We start from the raw sequence: 24,504 nt of genomic DNA on the forward strand, positions 1-24,504 counted from the left end.
CAATAAAATGATTGTCTCTATGGGTGCTTCTCTCTCAGATCAGGCCGGAAAAGTCGGACGTGTTAGGCGTTAGCTTGAAGGGGCATAAGTGCCGGAAGCTCTGAGGCCTTCCGTTCACAATAAAAGCTGGAGGAGCGGTCCGTTACAGGATGATTCAGCGGTTCGTTTGATCTCGTCCGAGCAGCGGAAGCAGGAAACGATCGTTCAGGAGTTGGATTCTGCTGTGAGCTCATAAATTCAGCCCGGAGAGGGACGTGGCGTCACAACCAGGACGGCGGGAAAAAGAAGCGTTTCTGGGTCGAGGACATTTGTTCTGTACCTTCAGGGAGTTTGAATATGCGGACCTACAAAATAAATTGGTAAACGTAATTAAAAATAAGATAAAATAACTAACATATAATTAATAAATAAAACTGAATAAGAACAAAAAGCCCCAAAAGAAACATGACCTTTAACATAGAGACTGAACCTCTGACGTTGTGACGTAATAACGTGCAGGTGTGTGTGTCATCATTTCTCAGAGTCCAGATATTGTTTTTATTTTTGCCTGTGTTCTCTCAGCTCTTATTCTGAAGGGTCCGAGCGGAAGTGTGTGTGTTCGTGCGTGTGTGTGTCTTGACGGCGTCGGGAGGAGACGGAGCATCAGACCCGCAGGAGCTGGACCGACACATCTGGACCGAGAGCGAAATCTCGTGAGCGGAGACGCGCACGAACGGAGCGCGGGCGCGCGGACAGGTGCACAGCTGTGTCTCCTCGGCGTCATCCCGTGACCGCCAAGCCGGGCTCGCGGGCATGGCGGAGGAGACCCGCGTCATCTACCACCTGGAGGACCAGGACACCCCCTACCTCGTCCGCATCAACGTGCCCGCGGAGCGCGTGACCCTGGCGGACTTTAAGCACGTGCTGAACAAACCCAACGTGAAATTTTTCTTCAAGTCCGTGGACGACGACTTCGGGTGAGTCACGTGGTCCGTGCGCTCATTGATCCGTGATCGGGTGAGTGTATTGTTCCCGTCACGCGAGGTTTGTTATTCTTAAAGTACAATCACCCTCCTGCGCATGTCAGGGTGGAGCAGCTGGAGCTGACCCTCAGCAGCAGCAGGACCTCAGACGCCTAACAGGGAGCCTCCCCCACCTGCCTCCTGTCCATGTGGAACAGGTGTTGTCCCCTCAGAGCTTGAGGTCAGAGGTCAGCCTGGAGCCACGCCTTTGGAGCCATCCGGGGTGCTCCGTCCTCTTTGCAGTCTGACACCTGGAGAAACCCTAAGGTGGCGGCAGCAGAGCTCGGTCGGAGCCTGGTGCCGAGCTGCTCCACCCGATGCTGCACCTGTGGCCTCGGGGTCAAAGGTGGGCAAGTCCGCTGTACCGCACGTGTGCAGCAGCTGTGGTGGACAAGGCGGAGACTGGGTGGTTCTTCCTGACAGGAAGTTCTCTGGAGAACATCTCGCTCCGCTTCATCCACCCACGTTCCCCGTGACATCGGGCTCCCCAACATGTTCCCGCCCTCCGGTCTGAGGGTGGCGCTCCGGGGCTCCTTCTGCACGTTTCACTTACTCTGGTTTTTGCTGTTTTCACGTGAAAGAGCTTTCATGGAGCGGCGCTGTGACGTGGGCACGCTGCCGCAGGTCGTCTTTGTATTTGTGTGTTTTAAACCTTCTGCACACACAGGTCAGTCTGTGGAGTCACTCAAACTGCTGACAGTCCAGCCTGTGTCAGTGTGAGCATCTTTACTCATTTACTCTGAACTCTGATGAAACAACTGTTTAATAATCTGAGCTTCTATAATCCCTGTGTATGCGCACACACACACACGCACACACACACGCACACACACATGCACGCACACGCACGCACACACATGCACGCACGCACGCACGCACACACACATGCACACACACGCACGCACACACATGCACACACACACGCGCACACACATGCACGCACGCACACACATGCACACACGCACGCACACACACATGCACACACACACGCACACACACGCACGCACGCACACACATGCACACACGCACACACGCACGCACGCACACACACATGCACACACACATGCACACACACGCACACACACACACATGCACGCACACACATGCACACACACGCACACACACGCACACACACATGCACGCACACATGCACACACGCACACACACATGCACGCACGCACACACATGCACACACGCACGCACACACACACACACGCACGCACACACATGCACGCACGCACGCACGCACACACACATGCACACACACGCACGCACACACATGCACACACACGCGCGCACACACATGCACACACGCACGCACACACACATGCACACACACGCACACACACACACATGCACGCACACACATGCACACACACGCACACACACATACACACGCACGCACGCACACACACATGCACACACACACGCACGCACGCACACACACACATGCACACACACGCAGGGCTTTTATGACACACTGCGGCTGGGTGGAGGTGCAGAGCTGGTTTCAGGTTTGGGGGATGGAGTCCGTGACTATGTGTCCTCACAAAGATAGGCAGACCAGCACGTGTGTGTGACCCCTCTCAGCTGATGCTGCGATGATCGATCGATCTCCTCAGTATTGATCTGTGACTCTGAGTGTAACAAAGAGGAGAACACCCGGCGGGGTTTGTGTCCCCGCCACAGCTGCAGTAATACTCAGATTGTGAATATGAGATGGACGTAGCCACCATAACTCCGCCCACTTTAAACCCTCAGCGTTGTTGTCGTGATGTTAGTCCAGTTTGTTTGCTCTCTCCTTCTAATTGGCTGCCCCTCACAAATATGAGGTTTTGATAGCAGGTGGGTGTGGCTTTTGTGTACCTGAGATGCCCACGTGTGCTATTAGATATTTTTAGAGTACTTATGTTTAATTTTCTTTCATGGCTAATCCTGATGTGTTACAGGGTGGTCAAAGAGGAGATCAGCGACGATGACGCCAGGCTGCCCTGTGTGAACGGACGGGTCGTCTGTTGGGTCAGTAACACACGAACACGGTACAGCTGAGTTTATGAGGACTGTTGATGATGATTAAGGACAAACTCTAAAATCGTTCCTTTGTCTCAAAACGACACAGTCAGCCAGCACGCACACCTGCACGCACACCTGCAGGCACACCTGCAGGCACACCTGCAGGCACACAACAGCTTTTTTCAGTCACATTAAAAGACTGAAAGCACATTTTGTTGTGTTATTTATTGGATAACTGGAGGACACTGAATGGACTCTAATTAGAAGCTTCCGCACTCTTAAACCTTTATTACGGAAAATTCTTCATGTCCCCACAATGTCAGTTGTAATTTGTGTCCTCACAGTGGTGGTAAACAGGCACAACTCACACACACACAGGTGTGTCCTGAGCCCTCAGGTGTTCATCATGTCTCTCCTCCTTGCAGTTGGTGTCATCAGACACCTGCCAGCTGGATTTCAGAGGTTCAGATGTCCTGTCTGTGGCCACGCCCACCAGTTTAGCCCCGCCCCCTATAGAGAGGACAGGTGGTATCGGAGACTCCAGACCGCCATCCTTCCAGTGAGTACACCGAGGCCCAGAATGCAACACGTGTTGTAGCGCAGGCCTCAATGCTGACAGGAAGTGATGTCATGTCTGTTTCAGTGCTGCTACTGTGAGCCATGATGAGCTGCAGGGGTCAGAGGTCAAACCTGCTGTTTCAGAGAGGCTGCAGAGGAAAGATGTGGGTGAGCAAGGTAAGACGCGGAGAGAGAGGTGTCACCTGCACACCTGTTAAACAGCGACAGGCATTTCCTGCCATCTGCTGATTGGCTGTGGTCTCTACAGGTGATCGCCTGAATGGCCACGCCCACTGCCCAGCTGATGAGAGGGGGGTGGAGCCAACAGGTGGTGGCGACAGTTCATCGACCCAGCAGAGCAGCGAACTGGAAACAACCAGTTTCTGCTCGTCTGAGGAAGACTCAGGAGGAAGGTGAGTCTCACTCACAGACACGCCTACCTGTACCTGTGAGGACCCTCAGTGAACTCTGACCTCTCGATAATGCTCATGATCAGCAGGTTAACACTTTCCCTCTGCTTTAAGTATGTGAGGTAAGCTCATGACATCATCAGCAGACCTCGCTGTGATTGGTGGGTTTGCTATGACACGCACTCGGCGCCCTTGGGTCTGCTTCTTCTGCTCCAGTAATCCTGTTCACACGCCGCTCTCCTTCTCCTGCTCTGATTGGCTGCTGCAGGTCAGGTGACCAGCGCTGCGGTCTGTATTGTCCCGCAGATAAAAGCGTCCCAGCTCATCCATGAGCAGAAATAATGTGTTCCCGCCTCCGTCCGTCCGTGTTTGCAGGTTTTCTCTGGATTTCAGATTTTTTATTTTTAAATTTGAGCCTTTTATGAAACCTCGCTCACAGGTATGTGCACGTCACTCTGCTTTAATGATCATAGAAACAATAATGTGTTTATTTAGACTCTGTGAACAAATGATGTTTGTTTTGATGACTGTTGTTAAACTTTCATCAATAATTTTGAGTCATTTTACTCATTTTTAATATTGATGATGATAAATAACAGCGACGACTTTTAGTCTCACTTTTTATTCATTTTATTAACATAAAATCAGAACAGACGTTTCCAAAAACAGTGAGTTTATGTCCAGTGGAGGTAACAAACCCTCGGCGCAGCGGTGATGCTCTGTGGCGTGAGCCGTGACTCGTTTCCCAGATCCTCACCAGACACAGAAATTAGTTTGGCGAGGAAACGTTTCCCCCTGAGAGCCGACTGAAGCTCAGCCAGCGAGGCTCGATGTACGGCAGCGTGGCCCAGCTAAGCCAGCGTTCGGGATACACACTCACAAACACATATACACGTAAAGGGGGAAACAGGGGACTGAGAGACAAACAACAGATTGAAGTGAAGGCGCCTGTTTGTGCGTCCTCTGTCCTTCAACACATCGTTCACGTCGAGCTTTTTCCTGTTTGTTTGTACAAATATTTACATTTTTTCTTTAATTTTTCCCGCCTGAGTGACCACGCCCAACCAGTCGCACTGAGCCAGCTGTGCTTCCCTCTGTGACATCATTTCAGGTTCAGCCAATCAACAGAGCAGAGCAGCTCCTCACCGCGTCTCATCAGGCGTCAACGCCGCCGCCACCGGAAACCCAAAACACAGCGGATGGAGAGGGTAAACACGCACACACACGCACACTGACATCAGATGGCGTTATTGACAGAGTTCAGACACTTCCTGTTTTTTCCTGTAACAAACGACCTGATTGGTCGGAGGCCATCGGCGCCTCCTCAGCTGTGGCGGCGCTGCACAGGAAACAGATGTGAGTTTTCAGGCAACCTGTGGGAGTGTGCAGGGTTCAAAGGTCAGACAGACGGACCGACAATGGTCAGGGTCACTGTGGAGGCCTGTGGGGTCTCGTGCGTTGGTTACCATGGTGATAATTGATTGATAATCGTCACAGGTCAGGTGACAAACCAACTTCAGTGAAAGGTTTTTCTACTGAATTCTAATGCAGCGGTTCTACTCACATCTGGTTTTTACCTCCTCGTACCTGCACGCAGGTGTTTAATGTGGGCGGTCTTTGTGACCAAAGCCGTCTGACCTTTGAGCTCACGGAGGTCAGAATCAGTCATGTGACCGGTCCAGGCTGACTTCAGGTGCCACTGATGAGTCGGTCAGCTGACTCAGGACTGCGGACACCCGTGGACTCTGTCAGTGACGTTACCTGATGAACTTCCTGTCTGAGGGGGCCGTCCTTCCTCTACTGTCTGTCCGTCCGTCTGTAACTGTCTCCTCTCTCTGTCCGTCTGTCTGTCAGTCTGTGTCTTTCAGCAGTGTCACTGACTCCACCATGTCGCTCAACATCATCACTGTAACTCTCAACATGGGTGAGTACGCTTTAGTACGGGCGAGCGCTGCTGCCGATCGCGCCGTAGCCCCGCCCTAAACCCTCCCCTGCTTCCTGTTTCTCTGAAACTCCAACTGGACCAAAAGTAACTTGCTGCTTGTTCAGTCAGAGCTGAAAGCATGAGCTGAAAGCACGCTCGTGCAGGAGTAGTCAGAAGGCGCCTCCTGCAGGACATTAGAGAGAGCGCAGGTTTAAGAAGCTAGCGTTATTGTGGCGGTTAGCTCGCAGTGACAGGAATGTTTGCACGTAGCAGCTCAGGGTAACCCTGCTGTGTGCCTGCCTTCAGAGAGGTACAACTTCCTGGGCATCAGTATTGTCGGTCAGAGTAACGACAGAGGGGACGGAGGCATTTACATCGGCTCCATCATGAAGGGCGGAGCGGTGGCGGCGGATGGACGCATCGAGCCGGGAGACATGCTGCTGCAGGTGCCGCTCATGCCGTTTAATCCGCTTCCTGTTTTAAAGGTGGCGGTGAGCTCACGATGCTGTGTCGTCTGTGTGTCCGTCAGGTGAACGACATCAACTTCGAGAACATGAGCAACGACGACGCCGTCCGAGTCCTCCGAGAGATCGTCCACAAACCGGGGTGAGACCTTTTGCTTCATCCGTAAGATCGCCATGGTAACCAGGGCTGATCACGTGGTTTAAAGTCAGCTTTGATTTATCTGACAAATGAGTCCGTGCAGGAGCTCAGGTGTTCTTCCTGCGTCGCAGTGGAGACGCTGCATCAAAGGAACGCTTTAACCAGACCGCCGAGTCAAAGCGGTCAAAGCGCTCAGCTCCGAGTTGGGCTTCATCGATTCTGCTGCTTTGGTCTGAATGAGATCAACAGCAGGCGCTCTGAGCTAGTGTTTGCCAATCTTTTGGAGCCACGGCACATATTTCACATCAGAAACATCACACTGCACTTCCCCCGCGCCTCAGGCACAGTGGGCGGGGCTCGTTTGTCCCAGTACACCTGTTTTGCTTTCTGCTGACCACCACTGATGCTAGGGCCTTCTCCAGGTCCCACGTCAGACTGACTGCTCTTTCTCTTCAAATATTTATCTATTGCTATCACGGCTGCGTCGTCTCACAGCACGACCATTATGTCATTTCTTCTTTGTCTGTTGGCAACCCATCGAATTAGAGCAGCTCGTTGTGCTGCCTCCTAGTGGAAGAGGATGTAATTGTTCTGCCCGTTACTCACGCTGGTTAGAGTACCAATCAGGTGGAACCAGATAATGTTCCAATGGTTGGGAAGCACTGGACTAGTGCGAGGACCCGACCCCCAAAACAGGAATGCTTTTTACAGGTGAACCTCTGACGTTTTCTGAGTCTGTTTCAGTACTTTTGCATTTGGCGAGTCTCAGTGTCACTGCTGATAGTGTGAGGCCAAACCTGGACCAACTCCTCCAGCTCAGTGTTGGGGAGTAACAGAGTACATGTACCAATGTTACGTGTTTAAAATACAAAATATGAGTAACTGTATTCCGTTACAGTTACAGTTTAAAAAGGTGGTATTTAGAATACAGTTACTTTGTTGAAATGAATGGATTACACGACGGTCTTTTCCTGTTTCATAACTGAGGCTGTCCCCTCTCTATTTTTGGTAATTGATGCCGGTGGAAACCCAAATAAACTCATTAAGAGGCTCTAATGCCTGTGCGCGGAACAGTTTTCTATTCACGATCGCTGCAAAAAGTGCAGCCTTACCTAATGTCCACTGTTACTCATTTATATTAAGATTTAAACATCTAGCTGGTGTTGGTGTGGAGAGTAACCTTCAGTAACAGTAATAAATCACAGCAATAGTACATTTATGTAGTTGTAAAAAGAATGATATTAAGTAATCCAAAGTATTCAGAATAGTTACTCTCATTGAGTAACGTAATGGAATACGTTACTGGTGTGAATGTCTCTGACCAAACAATCAGAAACAGACTAACGAGGGGGTCTGAGGCCCTGACGTCCTCTAGTGGACCCTGTGCTCGCTGCCCGGCACCGTGGAGCCCGACAGGCATTTGCCATAGAATACCATAATTGGCAGGTCCACCAATGGTGCCCAAAACTTTTCACAGACGAGAGCAGGTTCACTCTGAGCACATGTGACAGATGTGAAGGGGTCTGAGAACATTATTTCATACTGGGTATGGTGGGTTTGGTGATGGGTAGAATAGAATAACATAGAATAGCCTTTTATTGTCATTGTGCACATACAGTGAATGTTTTGGGCAGTCATTGGCTCTGCCGTCACTGATGGTCTGGGGAGGCATATGGTAAATGGGCTGGTTCTTATATAGTGCTTTTTTACTCTCCTGGAGTACTCAAAGCGCAGTATTCCAGGTTACAAGACGAACCGCCAACTCTTGAGACACGATCGCCCCATCCGAACGAGAGGGGCACAGGTGGAGGGAGCAGAGGTAGTGATGGTGGAGCACCTGGGATTGACCATCCACAGAGAGGTGAAGAGGCAGGGTGGGGCGGGTGGAGGTGAGTGTAACCGAAGGAGAAGTTGTTTTTGAGCTTCAACAATGTAGTACGAAGATATACATGTAGCAAGGCCACAATGCTCCTTTTCATATATCTACCCACCCCAAGAACATGTTGGACAGCGATCCAGAGGGAAAATTACAATAAATAAATGAATAAAGTGAATTTAAATGAGGTGCAAGGAAATTCACCATATTTGAAGATGTGCACTTAAAGGGAAGTTTGCACAAAATTAATCACAATCACACAGAAAAAGGATGTACGGCAGCTGTTAAGCATCTATCAGGTGGGTTTTAATTTTCTCTAAATGTTTTAGCGATGTATCCCAAACAGCAAAGAATCTCTCCTTCGACCCCTCGAGAGCGTACTTTATCTTTTCCAGCTGTATGAACTGTGTCAGGAACCACAGAGCCGCTTTGGGTGGCTTCTTTGACTTCCAATGCAACAACATCCTTCTGTGTGCAAGCGATTATGTTTTTATGACTCTTCCTTAGTGTCCTCTATCTGTGACACCAAATATGCCCATAGCTGCATTGGGCTGAAGCTCAACATTCAATGCTTCGGACAGTGTTTTGAAAATTGCTTTTAAAGTTGGACATGACCAAAACATATGTGTTAAATCTGCAGAGGGATTTCTACATCTCTCACAGCTTGCATCTATGTTTGGAAATATTTTGGCCAGTCTTGCCTCGGAGTAATGAATGCGGTGAAGAATCTTGAACTGTATGATGTTTAATTTGGCACAGAAAGTGCTGTTGTTTACTCTTAAAAGAGCGCTCTCCCAGCTCATCCTCCCAGTCTGCTTTGATCTTTGGCATTGTTATTCTGAAAGAAGGCTATACAATTACTAATTCTTCAGATTAGGCCTTTAGGCTTAAATGTCAGGTTCAACAGATCATCTACAGCAGTAAGTGGAGTTATATTTGCAAAGTCAGGGTTATGATGCTGAAGGAAGTGATGAACTTGGAAGGATCTAAATAAGCTGGACGAGGGAGGGAGGTCAGATTTGTGTGACAAATCCTGAAAACAAAACACGTCTATGTACATGTCAGAAAACTTATGGAGGCCTCGTCTCTGCCAAAGAGCAAATTCAGAGTCTAATCTGGAAGGAAAAGGTGATTATTGTGTATAAGGGTTAAATGGAGAAGATTCTCAAACCCAAAGTTCTTTCGACATTGAGCCCATATTCTGAGGGTGTTAATAACTATAAGACTGTTGGTGTGGTGCTGTGAGGAGATTGGAAGGCTGGAGGTGACCAAGGCTCTAATGGAGGTAGAGATGAAGATGCCGCTTCAATTTGGCACCAGTCTTCATCAGCCAGCATATGATTCTTTGAACATTTGAGGCCAATAGTAATGGCGGAAATTTGGAAGGGCTAAGCCGCCTAGGTGTTTTCAGGCCTCTGTAACAGATCCGGGTGTATTCTAGGTTTTTTCCCATCCCATATAAATGAGATCAGAGCTTTATCAATAGATTTAAAAATGATTTTGGAAGGTAAAGTGGGATACACTGAAAAAGATAAAGAAACTTGGGGAGTATGTTCATTTCTTCCCTGCCAACGATAAATGAAGTGGCTTCAATTTCTTTAAGTCTGATTTGACCTTTTCAAGTAGCGGACAGAAGTTTTCTTCATGCAGATCTCTTGTTATATTTATGCCTAGATATTGAAAGACATTTTTGGCTGTTTTGAAAGGTGTAGCACTGCTCTGTATTTGAAGAGCCAGGTCATTAGCAGGATAGGATTCACTTTTACTGAAGTGCAGTTTGTACCCAGAGAAGGAGCCAAAGCTGCTTAGGGAGTGGATAATATGGGGAACACCTGAAACAGTTGTGCGGCTGAGCGGCATTTAAGTTGTTGTGCTAATAAACGTCCGGCTTTGTCGCCGTGCTCGTGTACATAACCTCGTGATTTTAACCCTGGAGAACCAATGGGGTCAGAGCCAACCCCGTTGGTTTTCTAGAGAAACCATGGGGTCAAATTTGTCAACTGAAAAAACTGAACTGAACATCTTCTCTTAACCCTGGAGAAACCATGGGGTCAAATTGACCCCATGGTTTCTCCAGGGTTAAGAGAAGATGTTCAGTTCAGTTTTTTCAGTTGACATCAAATTGTTTTGTGTTTGGAGGTCCAGCTTCCTTTTATAAAGCTCAGGAGAAGCAGAGTACTGAGCATCTAACATAGAGATGGTTTTAATTAGCTCCTCTTGCCTAATTCGATTCATTTTGTTTTTTCTACACGAATATGAGATGATTTCTCCCCTGATTATGATCTTTAATGTTTCCCACAAGAGGGAAGGTGAAACATTATCTTCCTGTTTGAAAATTAGAAAGTCATCTATGTTTTTATATCGTTTCACAGAAACCCTCCTCTGCCAGGAGAGTCCCGTCTAATTTCCAGGGTGGGTGTTCTGATTGGTACAGAGGAAACGCAAGATCTAAACGTACAGGAGCATGATCTGACTCTACAATGGTTAAATATTCAGTTTTCTTGACTAAGGGGAGGAGATTCTGGTCAATTCTATCTATTCTATTCTATTCTATTCTATTCTACTATATGAGTGATGTACATTAGAGAAGAAAGAAAATGATTTACACTGTGGAAATAAAAACCACCAGTGGCCATAAAAACGGATAATAATTTGTCTTTTTTGGAGAGATTTGTAGGTTTACAGCTGGAGCGGTCAAGTGCTACGTTCATCACACAGTTCAAGTCTCCACCAAAAATCAGCTGTTTTGAGTTCATATCTGGAATTAATGATATTATTTTGCCAATAAATTTATCATCATCCCAGTTCGGGGCATAAATATTTATCAGAACCACAGGCTTATGGTACAGGAGTCCTGAAACCATCACAAGTCACCTCTGCGGGTCTGAGATAACAGTGGATGCATTAAATGAGTTCTTTTATGCATTAATATGGCTGTTCCACATGTTTTTGAGTTGCGGCTACCCATCCTTTCTTAAGTCTGATGTGATCTTTTACCAACAGGTGGGTTTCCTGGAGAAATGCAATGTCACATTTTAGATACTTCAGATGATTAAAAATCCTGGCTCATGACAGGCCCATTCAAACCCTCACATTCCAGCTAATGAAACGCACAGCAGCCGCCCCCACATCAATACCATTCACCATGTTTAACTAAGGCGATTACACCATAAGAATAACCAGAAAAAAAGGTAAGCAATGAGCATATTTAAGTGCACGATTTGGAAAATTTCAACTCTTGTGTACATAGAGGTGAACAAACGTTGCAAAGATCTGGTGGAGTCCCTTCCCTTACTCTTGTCCATAAACAAGGATGAAAACAAAACTAGAACTAAACCTGTACTTGTCGCTCTCTCTGAGGCAAGCTGCAGGCTAACCACTATTACTAAAAGCTTCCAGGAACACATTTTTTAACACTTCTGTACAGGAAGGCTCCCAGTTCCTATGATAGAATATAATTAATCAATCAATCAATCAAGGCTTTATTCGCCACGTGCAGGTTGCCCTGCAGTGAAATAGGACCCCCCCCCCCCGACCTTACACACACAACACAGACATCACATGGGGATACAGGTCGGAGATCGGTAGCGTTACAGAAAAAAACCACTGAAATATACACTACAATGGGAAAGTACAAGAGGAAAAAAGGAGACCTCTACTCATGCTGTGCTCCTGGGAGGGAGCTGATTCTGAGAACTCACGACCACAGTGCGCCCTCCAAGATGTATCCAGTCTGCAGTCAGAGATCTTATTCTGAGTATTCACAGCAGCCGTAGCCTCTCCAAGATCTTCTCCGTGCTGACTCAATGAGCCCATTAGAGAAACTCACGCCTCTCCCATCGTTTCAATCCCAGCAGGCAGCCTTGTGGGGGTCTGAACAGCCGGTTCTGCTTCCTTAATTCTTCGATAAGTCAGGGCCAAGCCAGCTCCGATCAGCCAGAACCCTGTTACCATGGTTCCCAATAGGTAGATATCTTCAGCACTCAGGCTCACCCAAGCCCAAACCTCTCGTTGAGAAAGGGGTGTCAATTGCATTTAGGGACCAGTTGATCAAATCCATAATTCCTCTTTTAGGTTTTAGAGAACAGACTGTGAGACTGTTACTCACAGTTGAAAGGCATCAACTTTAGTATAAATAAATTAGAGATATAACTCAGGATAATATTATTTAGGCCAACAGGAACATCACTGAGTGTCTATACTTCGAGTCCACGGACTGCAAGTTGACTTACATGTTGCCAAGTACAGGAGTTTTTTCATCGCTGGGTCGCAGAGTTCAAACCGCGGCTCATTGTCCTAATCCTTACCGAAACTCCGGTCGATGAACTGCTGGGCTTCATCAGGTGAATCGAAGGTAAGCCTATCGTCTCCATGCAACACTCGCAGCCGGGCTGGATATAACAGGTGAAATCTGACGTTCTTCTGATACAGCACTTGCTTGACGCTGTTAAACGCGGCTCTCTTTTTTGCGAGCAAAGCACTGACATCCTGATAGATCCTAATAGTGGCACCTTGGTAGTGGAGCTGATGGTTCCTGGTCCAGCGCAGAGCAGCTTCTTTCTGCTCGAATCTGGAGAAGCAGACCAGGAACGCGCGGGAGGATAATCTCCGGCTGGTTCTAGGAGAAAGTTTTAAAGATGTCCTGCTGTGATGTGATGGAGAGGGTGGAGTCAATCTGAAGGTGTTCAGATGTTTGTTGGGAGATGATGAGTCCATCAGAGGGAGCACTCCGAGTCAGAGAGGCTGAGCTGGTCTGAGCATGTGCAGGGGAGGGAGGATGGAGATGGAGCTGCCAGGTGGGAGGAGAGGACGTGCAAGGGGCTGGAGTGACGGAGGAGAAGCTCTGCTGTGGCGCCTCCTAAAAGGAGCTCCTCAAAGTTTTCCTGGTTTTGTTTCCAAAACCAAAACAAAAAACATGACATCGCTCTCGTGATCGTGTAACTTCCTGTTTGTTTTTTTAAGATGATCGCCATCTGCTAGTCATTAGTGGTACTGCAGCCTCAGATTTTCAAAGCAGTTTCTAAACCTTCTTTTTATCCTTTAAAATAGTTTTCCTGTCATGCTGCAGCTCCAAGCTGCATTGAGTGATAAAGGATTACCTGTCAGCTTCAGTGAGGAACGATCGGCTGGTTGGTGGCTGGTAACCTCGCATGACCTAAAATCGTGGTAGAGTTTGACGCTCTGACATAACAAAGTGTGAGACTCACTGTTCCTGAGCTGTGTGCTTGTGCGGAGGCTGCCGTGTGAATAAAGTTACTGTTTGAATAATGACCGATCTGTGTCATCTTCCTTTCAGCCCGGTGACGCTAACCGTGGCAAAATGTTGGGATCCGAACCCGCGAGGCTGCTTCACGTTGCCGAGAAGTGAGTTATCGTCGGTATTTGTTTGGCACACGAGGTGTTACATAAAGTAATCTGATTACATCACACATCCAAATCTCCACAGGCGAGCCAGTCCGTCCCATCGACCCTGCTGCCTGGGTGTCTCACACCGCCGCCATGACGGGGAGGCTCCTCCCACTATACGGTATTACACCCACCGTCCTCTGCACCTCCCGTCACCTGTCCATCAGATGCTAACCTGCTACTCTTTTCCAGGCGTGAACGAGGAGAACCACCTCAACATCCACAGTGACATGACCATGGTTGTCAAGGCGATGGCCAATCCCGAGTCTGGCCTGGAGGTCCGAGACAGGATGTGGCTGAAGATCACCATCCCCAACGCTTTCATCGGTAAGAAGTCCGGCTCATATTTTGGTCTGAATCCTGGAACCGTGACCTTTAACCTCTGATGACCCTCATGTGTGGGTTCAGTCACTGAGGAAACCTCATCGTCTCGTCTTCACGTACTCGCTCTGACCTGGTCTCCGCCCTCAGCCGATCCAGCCCTCAATGTTAGAGCTACGAATGACGTCCGTCACACACAGTGGCCCTTTGTGTGGTACCCTCAGCGCGGTTTACCGGGACGCCGCCGCCGGCCGAACCCCCCTGTAGGAGCAGGCGCTCGCTCTGGTATCCCCGTGTTGGTGTTGTTCCTGAATCGTCAAAGCTAATGTTGGTCTGGGTTCAACATGGCAGGTGACCTGTCACATTGTTGTGATGTCATCGCTTTGGACCATGGAAACAGCACCGCCCCCTTTTTGGGATTTTTTTCCCGAGGGGACAGCAACAGTTTTTTGTTCACATTGCTATGACATCACAACAATGTGATTGGTCACTGGCCATGTTGAACCCAGGCTAACGTCTTGATGCATTCTCAATCATCCAGGAAAGTAAATCTCCAAAACGTTGGTCCAAGAACTTGGATGATGACGAAACGTTTCTCCCACAGAACGCTACGTCCAGATGAACAGAATCGACTTTTTGGAGAACCCAGACGAACGTTAGCTTTGAAGTTCCAGATGCGACAGCAGCTAGCAGTACTAGCATAAGAGTACAGAGAGGTATGTCGCCCGCGGGGCGCCATGGTAGCAAAACCATCATCATCAGCGTGCCGGGCATTTGTTAACCACACTGAAGTGTGCGGGTCCCGAGATAAACCCTTATCAGCTTTGAGATCAGCAACTAAGGTTCCAACCAATGAGAGTACAGGATACTACACTGGTAGTAAATACGCTGCAGGGTTACCTAGGCAACCAGAGTCTGCTAGCGAGGAGCCGTCAGACAATGAATGGTGCCCTGTGAGGACGTTCACTCCACGAGGCTCGGAGAGCGAGCAAGTTCCAGTTAGAGCTGGTTCTGGTTCCGGGGACGTTCACCGGATCCCCGCAGAGCTTTGGTGGCTCGACTGCAGCGAGGGTTTGGGAAAGCGGGAAGTTATGTGTGCCTCACCTTTGACGGCCTCCCTCCGCCCCCGCAGGTTCAGACGTGGTGGACTGGCTGCACCGTAACGTGGATGGCTTCATTGACCGACGCGAGGCTCGCAAGTACGGCGGCAACCTGCTGAAGGCCGGGTTCATCCGACACACCGTCAACAAGGTGACCTTCTCCGAGCAGTGCTATTATGTGTTCGGAGACCTCTGTGGAGGTGAGGGCAGGAAGTTAAAACATTTCATAATAAGAGCGTGAGTTTGAGGTTTCTGCTGCGCTGATCATGACTGTGCTTCCTCCTCAGACATGGCTGTGATGTCACTGATGGATCAGGAAGGAGCCTCCACACGAGGGTCTGACTGCGACCAGCTCACCTTCCCCTACCAGTACCCCATCCCCCACCCCTACAGCTCCCCCCACCTGCTCCACCAGCTGCCGGCCCTTGGAGGAGGTCCATGTAGTGAAGGTAACAAACGTGCTCGTGTACAAACACTCGCAGTGGGTTCTGATTGGCTGTTACTGATCAGCTGGCTGCTCTTGTCCAAATATGGTCGCTGTGAAATGACTGACATCATGATGTCATGTTTGTTGTGACCTCACAGGAAGCTGTAGCAGCGGCTCGAACTGCAGCGACAATCAGGAGGAAGGAGCAGGAGGGAGCGAATTGAGAGACTCCAAACAGGAAGCGAGTGCCTCTCCTGAGAAGCGTCTGGAGGCGGAGCCTCTCAGTGACAGCAGCGTCCAGCGACCTCCGAGCTGCTTTGAAGACATCCTGCCGTCATCTAGAGGTCAGCACCACGACCTTCCAACAGCCCAGCCTGGAGTCTCCGCCTCCCGCCAGTCCTTCCGCATGGCCATGGGAAACCCCGGCGACTTCTTTGTGGATGTCATGTGATCACATTGAGACCTGGAAGCGTTTCCGTGATTATAAACTGTTGAGTTCGTAGTTTGAATGAAGCTGATTCAGGAAAGTTTGCTCTTCGTCATATTTAGATTTTATTTATGAACCTCCACTGTGAAGCGGCACACCTTTGACCTCACCTGCCTCCAGCACTCGCCTGTCCAACCCGCCATCCTCACATGTTTGAAGATCGGAGCAGCTCAGAGGCCGGGAGCGTTCGGTTTGATCCGTTATCACGTCAGGGCCTCGCTCTGAGGCTCTTCTGTTCTACATCGGTTCTCTGGTTCCTGTCCGTGAGGACGTCGCAGAGGGAAAGCTGAGCTTCGTCTCCAGGAGCTGCCGGATGTTGAATCGTGTGCCGGGTTGGGCTCGACAGGAGATCCAAACCGGAAGCAGAAGCAGGTTCAGGTCAGCGAGAGGAAACGGGAACTAACTGCAGGTACGCCCTGCCAACCCGGCTGTCGTCCGCAGGCCTGCAGGTCCAGCAGGTCCAGCTCACTGACGGTTCCTCGAGTCCGTGCTGACCCGGTTTCCTGCGCACACTTCAGCTGCTCGTGTCTTCAGGTCACTTGTTTATTAGTGACAGCAGAGTGAAGGAGACGTTTGAAAGTATAGAAAAGCATAAACACCGAACCTGAAAGAAATAAAAACCCAGTGAAACCAGCAACATGGTCGGAGGATGGTCCTTCTTGCTCCATCACAGCTTTCAGAGAAACGCTGTGCATCCTCTGCAGACATTTGAGTTGTTTAAATCAATAAAAGTCTTTGAAATGTGTGAAATGCTTCTGTCCGATCTGCACGCTGAGCTGATTACAGTAGCTGTTTGAACGACGGGTGACGCTGGACAAAAACTACAAAACACAGAGGCCTCATGGGCCGTGAAGCTCGGGCTGAGACAGGTGAACACCACCCAGAGTAAGAATCAGGTTAGATCCCAGAGTGTGTTACCTGGCTTCATGGACAGAGAGCTGGGTGTAAATGTATGTCTTCTGATGATACTGCCTAAGGGAAGCATGTATGATGTAGAGCAGAGCTGGTCAGAATTGTTTTGTTATTTATTCATGTGGATATAGTGCATGTGACATAAATATCACAAGTTTATTTTTAAAACAAAATAAACGTGTTATTTTTCATGTGATGTGCATTCATAGACATACATGTTCAATATCCACATGAATAAAAATAATAAAGTAATTTATTCATTTATGCTGGTAGTGTAAAAGTCAAAGACTAGGAAATATTTTCCACGTGTGACTAATAAAGGTTTTCTCATCTTATTATTTGAAAAAACAATCTAGAACAAGTAAAAACAGAGAATTGTGTCAGGTGACCCTGAAGAGCTTCAATCTGAACTTTTCCACTCGGAAACAAAACACGCCTCTTCCATCACGGCGTTGTAGTGAACGCATTCTCCCACGGTCACCCTGAAGCCTAACCTTGGTCTTTGGGGACCCTGATGTCTGGGCCCGGACGGTGACGTCACTGGCTCGCGTTCACGGTTCGCTCTTTTCTGCTGGGACGCGTCCCAAACCGTTCAGCTGCCGCCTCGGGCTCCGGGAGCGGGCACGGCGGGGGTCCGGGACGCGCCGGTGTTCGAACCACACCGACACCAGGCCCCGGGCCGCTGGCACAGGGAGCCGCGGCGGTCAGCTGGCGTCTCGCAGGGCAGGGAGTGTCCCGAGGGAGGAGGGCGGTGCTCTGAGTGGGACGCGGCCGGCGGGGCTCCGTCAGCTTAAGCGGAGCTCCGCCGCGGCGCAGACATCTTGGCACCGAACGGTGGAGACGGAGGGTCCGGTCCTAACGCCCCGATGGATCGACGGTGGGGGTCGCGGTCCAGGAGGAATCCTCGCCGGGAGCCAGCGGCCTGTCCGCGGGGCCGGGGAGCACCGGCAGCGGTCCGCGCTCTGCCCGTGAGTCCGTCCGTCCGCACTGCAGCAGCGGTGACTGACCGCTGCGGCAGCGCTAGCAGCAGTTGCTAACGGCTAGCTCCGAAGCAGCCGTCAGAAATCCCGGTTTTCGCTCCTGGCGCTGACCGCTCCCGTCTTTCCCGCCTGAGCTGCGGTGTACTGTCCACAGTGAGAGCCGAGGAGCCGCCCATCAATTCGGCTCACCCATAAGGAAGCTTCGTGTAAGAAAACGAACCTTTTTAGCGTTTTTATGTGTCGCTGTCGTCGATAAATACCATTCTCGTGAGCGGCGCCGAAACCTACGTGACTGGGTGGAAACCTCAGTCCTCCCGTGCAGGTACAAATAACTGGGGGGACACACGAGGCTGCCGAAAACAGCGGCACAGCCCGCCGTTACCGGCCGCTAAACGATCTGAAGGGTTTCCTTCGCTATCCCTGGAAAATTAACACCAACGTTAAAACAGAGATTTCTTCAATGGAGTTCGGAGTGCGCCCCTTTTAAGGTTTATCAGCGGGTAACTGCAGGCTGTCAGCGTACATTTTAACCTTCAGTGTGGAGATGTTCTTATTGTGTGCACATATGTGAATATCAAAACGCCTTTTCGTGTCTACGATTAAAATAAATATGTCATATGAAACAATAAAAGGGGAGAACATGTCCGCCAGCATTTAAACGTTTCATCTTTATAATCCGAAGCATCCGCACGGAGTGGTGTAGTCTGACGTTTACAGGAAAACCACAAATGCATCTTCACATTTATACAAACGAGCTTTCTTTAGAAAAGATGATGTATATTTATAAGAAGGTAAACTGACAGCTGGTCTCTGTGAAATGAAAATAATGATGGACTCTGCTTTATGTACGACGCTCTGTTCAGGTGCTGCTCTGACAGTCAGATTTCAGAGTGTTCCTGTCATCAGGATTACTGCGGATTCATGTCCAGCTGAGCGATGTTTCTGTGCATGGACGCTGAGGTTCTGAACCCACGTCCACATTTCATGTTACAGTTTAACATTATGTCATCAGCTGGCCAGGGATGGGAACTGATAGGAATTTAGCGATTCCAGTATTGATTCTCTTATGGATTGTTTTTCACCAGCATCACTAAGACATTACAGTCATGTAAATGAATCACACGCTGTGGGTCGCATGTTTGAGCGTGCTGAGGTCCCCTTCTTTGTTGTACTCAGTAACATATTACACACTTCGTTACTTTCATGTTCCTCTGTAAAACGATCTGAAGCGCTTATAATCACCATCTAACGATATAACCATGAGGCTACAGCAGCACACACCTCTCTCAGGTCAACTCCAGGCCTCGAGTGCCAGTGTCCTGCAGGTTTTAGATATCACACCTGAATCAAATGATTAGTTAATTACCCGGCCCCTGGAGAACTACAAGACAGGTTGAGGAGGTCATTTAGCCGTTTGAATCAGCTGTGATGGAGCGTGGACACCGGCCCTCGAGGCCTGGCATTGCCCACCCCTGTCTTGGTACAACGCAAAAATGGAAACCAGCACAAAAAGCGGTCGCCACGGTGATTCTGAGCAGGTAGAGGAGGCTGCAGCCTGACGGCTCATCTGTTTGTTACCTGGTGCACTCTGGGTTCTTGGCTAGCTTAGCATTAACACGCTGTCTGTGCAGTTGCTTGTAAAGAGTGAAGTTGTGTTAGCAGCAGACTGCAGTTTGCATCTCGCCCTTTTGTGCAATAAAATAAAAGTGACGTGCATATCCACGCTGGAGACTGCACCGCCGTTTCCGTCTCCTCTCTAAAATCAGCTGATCATAGCACGAGTGCAAGAACCGATAAGCGGGATCGATAGCTCAACGACCAGGAGGAATGCAGTTTTCCGAGTCGGGAACAGCGCCCTCTGCTATGTGAAGTGTTTCCCAGGCGCTGCCTGTAATAACTTGCGCCCTCTTCTTGTCTGTGCAGCTGCAACTCTCCGTTATGATTGGCTCTGACTGACGGTGTCAGCTCCTCATCCACGATTGCGGGGAGGTGTCACCATGACAGCAGGTGAGGCCTCGGCATGCTCAGAAACTTTTACTCAGGGCAACTTAGCATGATTCAGGGCTCGAAGTCATACTCCTGTATCCTAACATCATCTGAAAGTTACAAGTTACTGTAGCCCCTCCCCTTTTAGACAGCTGGCTTCTGATTGGCTGACCCTCACAGGCATCTGTATGGTGCTTGTGATGTCATGTAGAAAAGTCTTAAACGGCCCTCACTGTTCATCCTCCAGCAGTAACCATGGAAACGTGTTTCTGTGATGTTGTTTCCACACCCTTACAGAATAACGCAGCGAGCCCGCTGAGGTCATCCATTCATTAATGTTGATTGATTACTGATCGATCCGGCCCAGAGCTGAAACCAGGTCATGTGACAGCTCGTCAGTAGCTGGATGTAAATGCAGAACGAACCTAATCTGTGACGGTCAGCCGGGGTCAAAGGTGAGACGCTGCACCAAACGCTGCTTCCTGTGATTGCCCTCTGCAGCGCTGTCACCACCAGTGGGCGGAGTTTCCCAGTAACTGAGCGTGTGAGTCGTTGTTGGCGTCCTCCAGGCTGTGAGAGCACGTTCTCACGGGGACACAGAGTTATGTTGGGATTGGTCCGACTCAGCCGGAGCGTGGGAACAACGGTGGATCCAGACGCGTCTCACTGAAACATTCTGAGGTTCAGCTTTCCATTTAATCTCGAATCCAGCCATCCGTCTGACGGCGAGTGGAGGAAGCTCGTTGTACCGTCGGCTGTTTCCCGTGGTTACGGCAGCCTCGCTTCACTCTCTCTTTGGATGCTGAGTCTGCGTCGGGAGGCGGGGCTGCTTCGATGTGAAGCTTATCGTTTAGATTTAAATTCCGATCTCACGGTTGCACCACGGCTCTCCTGGACCAATCAGAGGCAGCGTGGAGTCACGCGGTGTGCTGTGCTGTTGGACGGCGATGGCGATGGAGCCCTGAGGCAGGTGCTCTCCCACCGCCGTTGCAGAGCTGCGTGCTGAACGTGACGCTCTGCAGCTTCCTTCGGTCCCGCAGACATGCAGAGGGAGCCTGTTGCTAGGCAACAGCAGCAGGGCTGCGGCGCCGATGGAAAGCTCAGTGAGTGACGCCGGCTCACAGGTGAGCTCGCTGGTCCAACCTCCAGCCGATGCACAGCGTCTGCTCCGACAGGCCCGTCAGGACCTCGGGTGTAATGGAGACGTCTGAGCGCTGCGTTCGAACAGCTGGAGCGGCAGCGGCGTGGACGTCCGTGGATCAAACACGCGTTAGCGCACTCTGACCCGGACGACCCCGATCACCTCGTGTTCAGGCTGAGGAGGCGGTCTCAGATGACGGAGAGCTTTTTACGATGTTGGCTCAACTGTGCGTGTGCATCGGGGTCGATCACCGCGGTGTCGGCCATGTTTGATATCTGGATACAGTCAGGTGCAGGTGACAGGAACCCCACAGTGCTCACCTGTCCTGTTCAACCACCTGAGGACTGACGTAGCGACGCCAACCCGGCGACCGTGCGGTAAAACCCGGTGCTCAGCTCCACAGACGTGACCTGTGGAGTTTCTGGCACGCTGCTCAGACCTTTTATCACCGAGTGTTTCTGACATCGAGCGGGTGGTCGGCGAGCTCTGACCACATTCCTGCATCGCTGCACGGATGCCGTCAGGAATCGTGGCAGAGCGGGGCTGCAGGACATTTCCTCTTTAAGGGAGGGCGTGACCTAAAACTGCGGCGCTGACCGACGTGTTTGGAGGTGTGGCTGCGGTGGAGGGTAAAGAGTGATTTCAGGTATTACCTCAGCAGTGTGTCTGTGTCCCAAAACGTAGGCTGCGTCCTCCTGAGGACCCGGCCTTTGCGGTCTACGTGGGCCGGGTCCTTTGAAGACCGAGAAGGCCGGAAGTGCGAGGTTGTGAAATTGGACGGTCTAGCCTTCAGATTAGCGTCACCGCTAGCGTCACTCCACCGCTCTGGGTGGAGTTTAATAAACTCGCCGTCTGCTCCTTGCTGTCTACAATATAACAGGACACTGGAGGAAACTCTCGACCGTCTCACACTTCTGTTTAATCAGTTTTCTGTTTGACGTTTAGTCAGCTGTGTGGAAACCCTGGAGGAGCCCACCCGATGGGTTAATAAAGTTTTATTTAATCTAATCTAATAACTTTGATCTCAGCCAAACCGATTTACTTTTACGATTTAAGTTATCCAAGTGACTCAAATATCATGTTTAACCTGAGTAGCAAATATCAGCGGGGATCCGCGGCTCTCGCCGGCTCGAGTGACCATTGAACCCCGGCTAGTAGGGGTGCAACGATACTCGTATCGATATTGAACCGTTCGATACAGTGCTTTCGGTTCGGTACACATATGTATCGAACAATACAAATGTTTTAATTTATTTTATCAACTTTTCTTCTGACGATGCTGTCTGTGTTGAGCGCTCAGTGAATCTGCGTTCGACTACTCCGCCTAGGCTGCACTGTCGAGCGCAGATCCACTGAGCGCAGCGCAAGCTAGCAGACAGAAGCTAAGCTCATTGCAACATGGCAAACTGAACCTCCCCCACCCTCATTCAGATCTGGCGTTTGGAACTATTTTGGTCTTCATGTGACGTATGACCCTGAAGGTAAGCGCGTCATGGACTAAAGTAAAACAGTATGTTGGATGTGCCAGCAATGCTCAGTTACATGGTGGGAACTACTGCGTTAGCGCAGTTAGCTTGCTAACGTGTTGGCCGTCCAGCCCCACGCACGGGGCGATCCGCGGTAGCTCGTTAACGGAGATTTGCCGTGTTGTGGCGTTAACGTCATTTCAGATTAACGCTGACAGCACTAGTGGGAACACAACGAATATGACTGCACATTTACTCCGACATCATCCTCGTGCAAAGACAAGTGGAAGCAGAGAAAAACAACAAGCACGCATGCTACAAACTTTACCCGAATCATTTAGACAGCCGTTAGCACATGATTCTCCTTATGGGGACCTGATATGTTTAATATGCTGCTGAGAATATAGCCCAGAAGAAGCGTATAGTAGAGCTTTTATTTTGGAAAGAGACATTTCTCTGTAATAAACTCTCTTTTCCAAAGATGAGTGATTCCTCCATCAGATAGATTTATTTTATTACTTTGTTGTTTCAGCAACATTAAATTTAAAAACTGTACTTTTGAGTTAAAATATATATTTATAATTTTAATAACTGACAAATTAAAAAGGCATGAACATTTTTTTTGTATCAAAAAAATATCGAACCTTGAATTTTGTATATCGTTGCAGCCCTACCAGTCAGCTATCGAGCTGGTGGGTAACAGACGTCTCTGAAAACGTCGAAGCACTTTTGTAAATATGCGATATCTTGATAAACGAGCAGATATTTGAAGTTTACACAGCTGCATTCTCGCCTGAAAATATGTAAAAAGTTTATTTTGTGACCCAGAAAGATTAATAAGAGTAATATTAAAAGTTAGTAGCAGCCGCCATTGTTGGAAACTGGAGCTTGGCTGGGCCGCGCTATGAATTCTGGGATATGGTGGGCCACGAAGGACACACCCGACCCATCCTTCACATTCGGGGAAATAAAGGGCGTATCTGTCGGCCGCATTTGAAGGAGTCGACGAATTGGGACAGCCTTCGGCGCCTGGCTGTGACGTAATCGGCCTTCAAATGCGGCCTCCGGAGGATGCAGCCGATGTTTTGGGACACAGCTCCAGTGTTTTTTCTTCTTTTTTTCTAAACAGGAAGGGGCGTGTCCCATGGCGTCGCTGTGCTGCTGCTGCGGCTCTGTGGTTTTTTTAGGTTTTGATTTTTGTAGCGTTGGACGAGAAAATCAAAACCTAAAGAAAATACAGCGCTGACAGAACTTCCTGCAGGGGGCGCCAAGCACCGGGCTGCTGGACATGAGGAGGTCTGCACACTTCCTGTGACCTTCATCAAGTTTCAGGTGAGAACAGGAAATCGTCACATACACGCTGAATTCCACTCTTCATCATCTGCTGCTGATTAACTCCTCCTCTTCCTCCTCAGGTTTTGTGGCTCGTTCAGCTGTGACAGTCTTGGAGGCGTCGCTGACCTTCGGCGATCACGCCACAGCTGGATGTTTGAGGCTGATGTGTGCACTTCCTGTTTGTCCTTCCTCAGTAAAGCAGAGTGAAAATAAATAAAGTGTCTCAGTCTGTTTACGTGAATCATCACGCTGACGATGTCATCATGCAGCCTGTTTCAGCCACCAGTGCTGACTCTGGACCAGCGGCGTGACGCGTGCTTACTCACAGTAGACTGTAAATAAAAGATGGACTCCAGCCTGTTTGATCCAATCAGAAATGACAGGATGGAGTCATCAGCTGACGCTTGCTACCACAGATACCTGCTCATTAGTAACATCCAATCAAAATCCTTGAATTTCACTGAAACTGGAGCTCCGCCTTTGTGCACGCTCTGTACAGTAACCTCACAGCAGCCATATTGTTGGTCACATGATGTCATTAAAAACAGCACAAACGTC

The 24,504-nt window shown here is 49.4% G+C and overlaps 1 protein-coding gene and 1 long non-coding RNA gene across 3 annotated transcripts in view; one reads left to right on the forward strand and one right to left on the reverse strand.

Moving 5' to 3' along the window:
• Window positions 1-266: 266 nt before the first annotated feature.
• dvl3b (dishevelled segment polarity protein 3b) lies at window positions 267-24,164 on the forward strand. 2 transcript variants are annotated; one of them, XM_085131597.1, is made up of 18 exons: window positions 267-956; window positions 2,951-3,020; window positions 3,440-3,573; window positions 3,658-3,749; window positions 3,841-3,985; window positions 5,094-5,190; window positions 5,837-5,906; window positions 6,213-6,352; window positions 6,436-6,512; window positions 13,682-13,749; window positions 13,832-13,912; window positions 13,984-14,118; window positions 15,245-15,412; window positions 15,500-15,670; window positions 15,798-18,006; window positions 19,942-20,025; window positions 23,741-23,943; window positions 24,027-24,164. In XM_085131597.1, exons 1-15 carry the CDS (start codon window positions 793-795, stop codon window positions 16,088-16,090), a joined length of 1,905 nt encoding a protein of 634 aa, XP_084987723.1. In that variant the 5' UTR covers window positions 267-792; the 3' UTR covers window positions 16,091-18,006; window positions 19,942-20,025; window positions 23,741-23,943; window positions 24,027-24,164. The 2 variants fall into 2 exon arrangements, with proteins under 2 accessions (XP_084987723.1, XP_084987724.1); XM_085131598.1 differs by having other exon boundaries at window positions 15,500-15,661.
• The window catches only part of LOC146502837 (uncharacterized), a 144,737-nt gene continuing 124,832 nt past the window's right edge, over window positions 4,600-24,504 (reverse strand). The window contains exon 2 of the long non-coding RNA XR_014868855.1: window positions 4,600-7,689. This is a non-coding gene — a long non-coding RNA (uncharacterized LOC146502837). The remainder of the gene's footprint in view (window positions 7,690-24,504) is intronic.

This window comes from Neolamprologus multifasciatus, chromosome 14, assembly GCF_963576455.1.
Source record: "Neolamprologus multifasciatus chromosome 14, fNeoMul1.2, whole genome shotgun sequence".
In the NCBI taxonomy this organism is placed as follows: Eukaryota; Metazoa; Chordata; class Actinopteri; order Cichliformes; family Cichlidae; genus Neolamprologus; species Neolamprologus multifasciatus.

Coding starts and splice junctions, on each gene's coding strand:
- dvl3b (XM_085131597.1), top strand. CDS start 793: ATGGCGGAGGAGACCCGCGTCATCTACCACCTGGAGGACCAGGACACC. Junction 6,353..6,435: donor CGGGAGACATGCTGCTGCAG/GTGCCGCTCATG, acceptor TGTGTCCGTCAG/GTGAACGACATCAACTTCGA. Junction 15,413..15,499: donor GTTCGGAGACCTCTGTGGAG/GTGAGGGCAGGA, acceptor CTTCCTCCTCAG/ACATGGCTGTGATGTCACTG.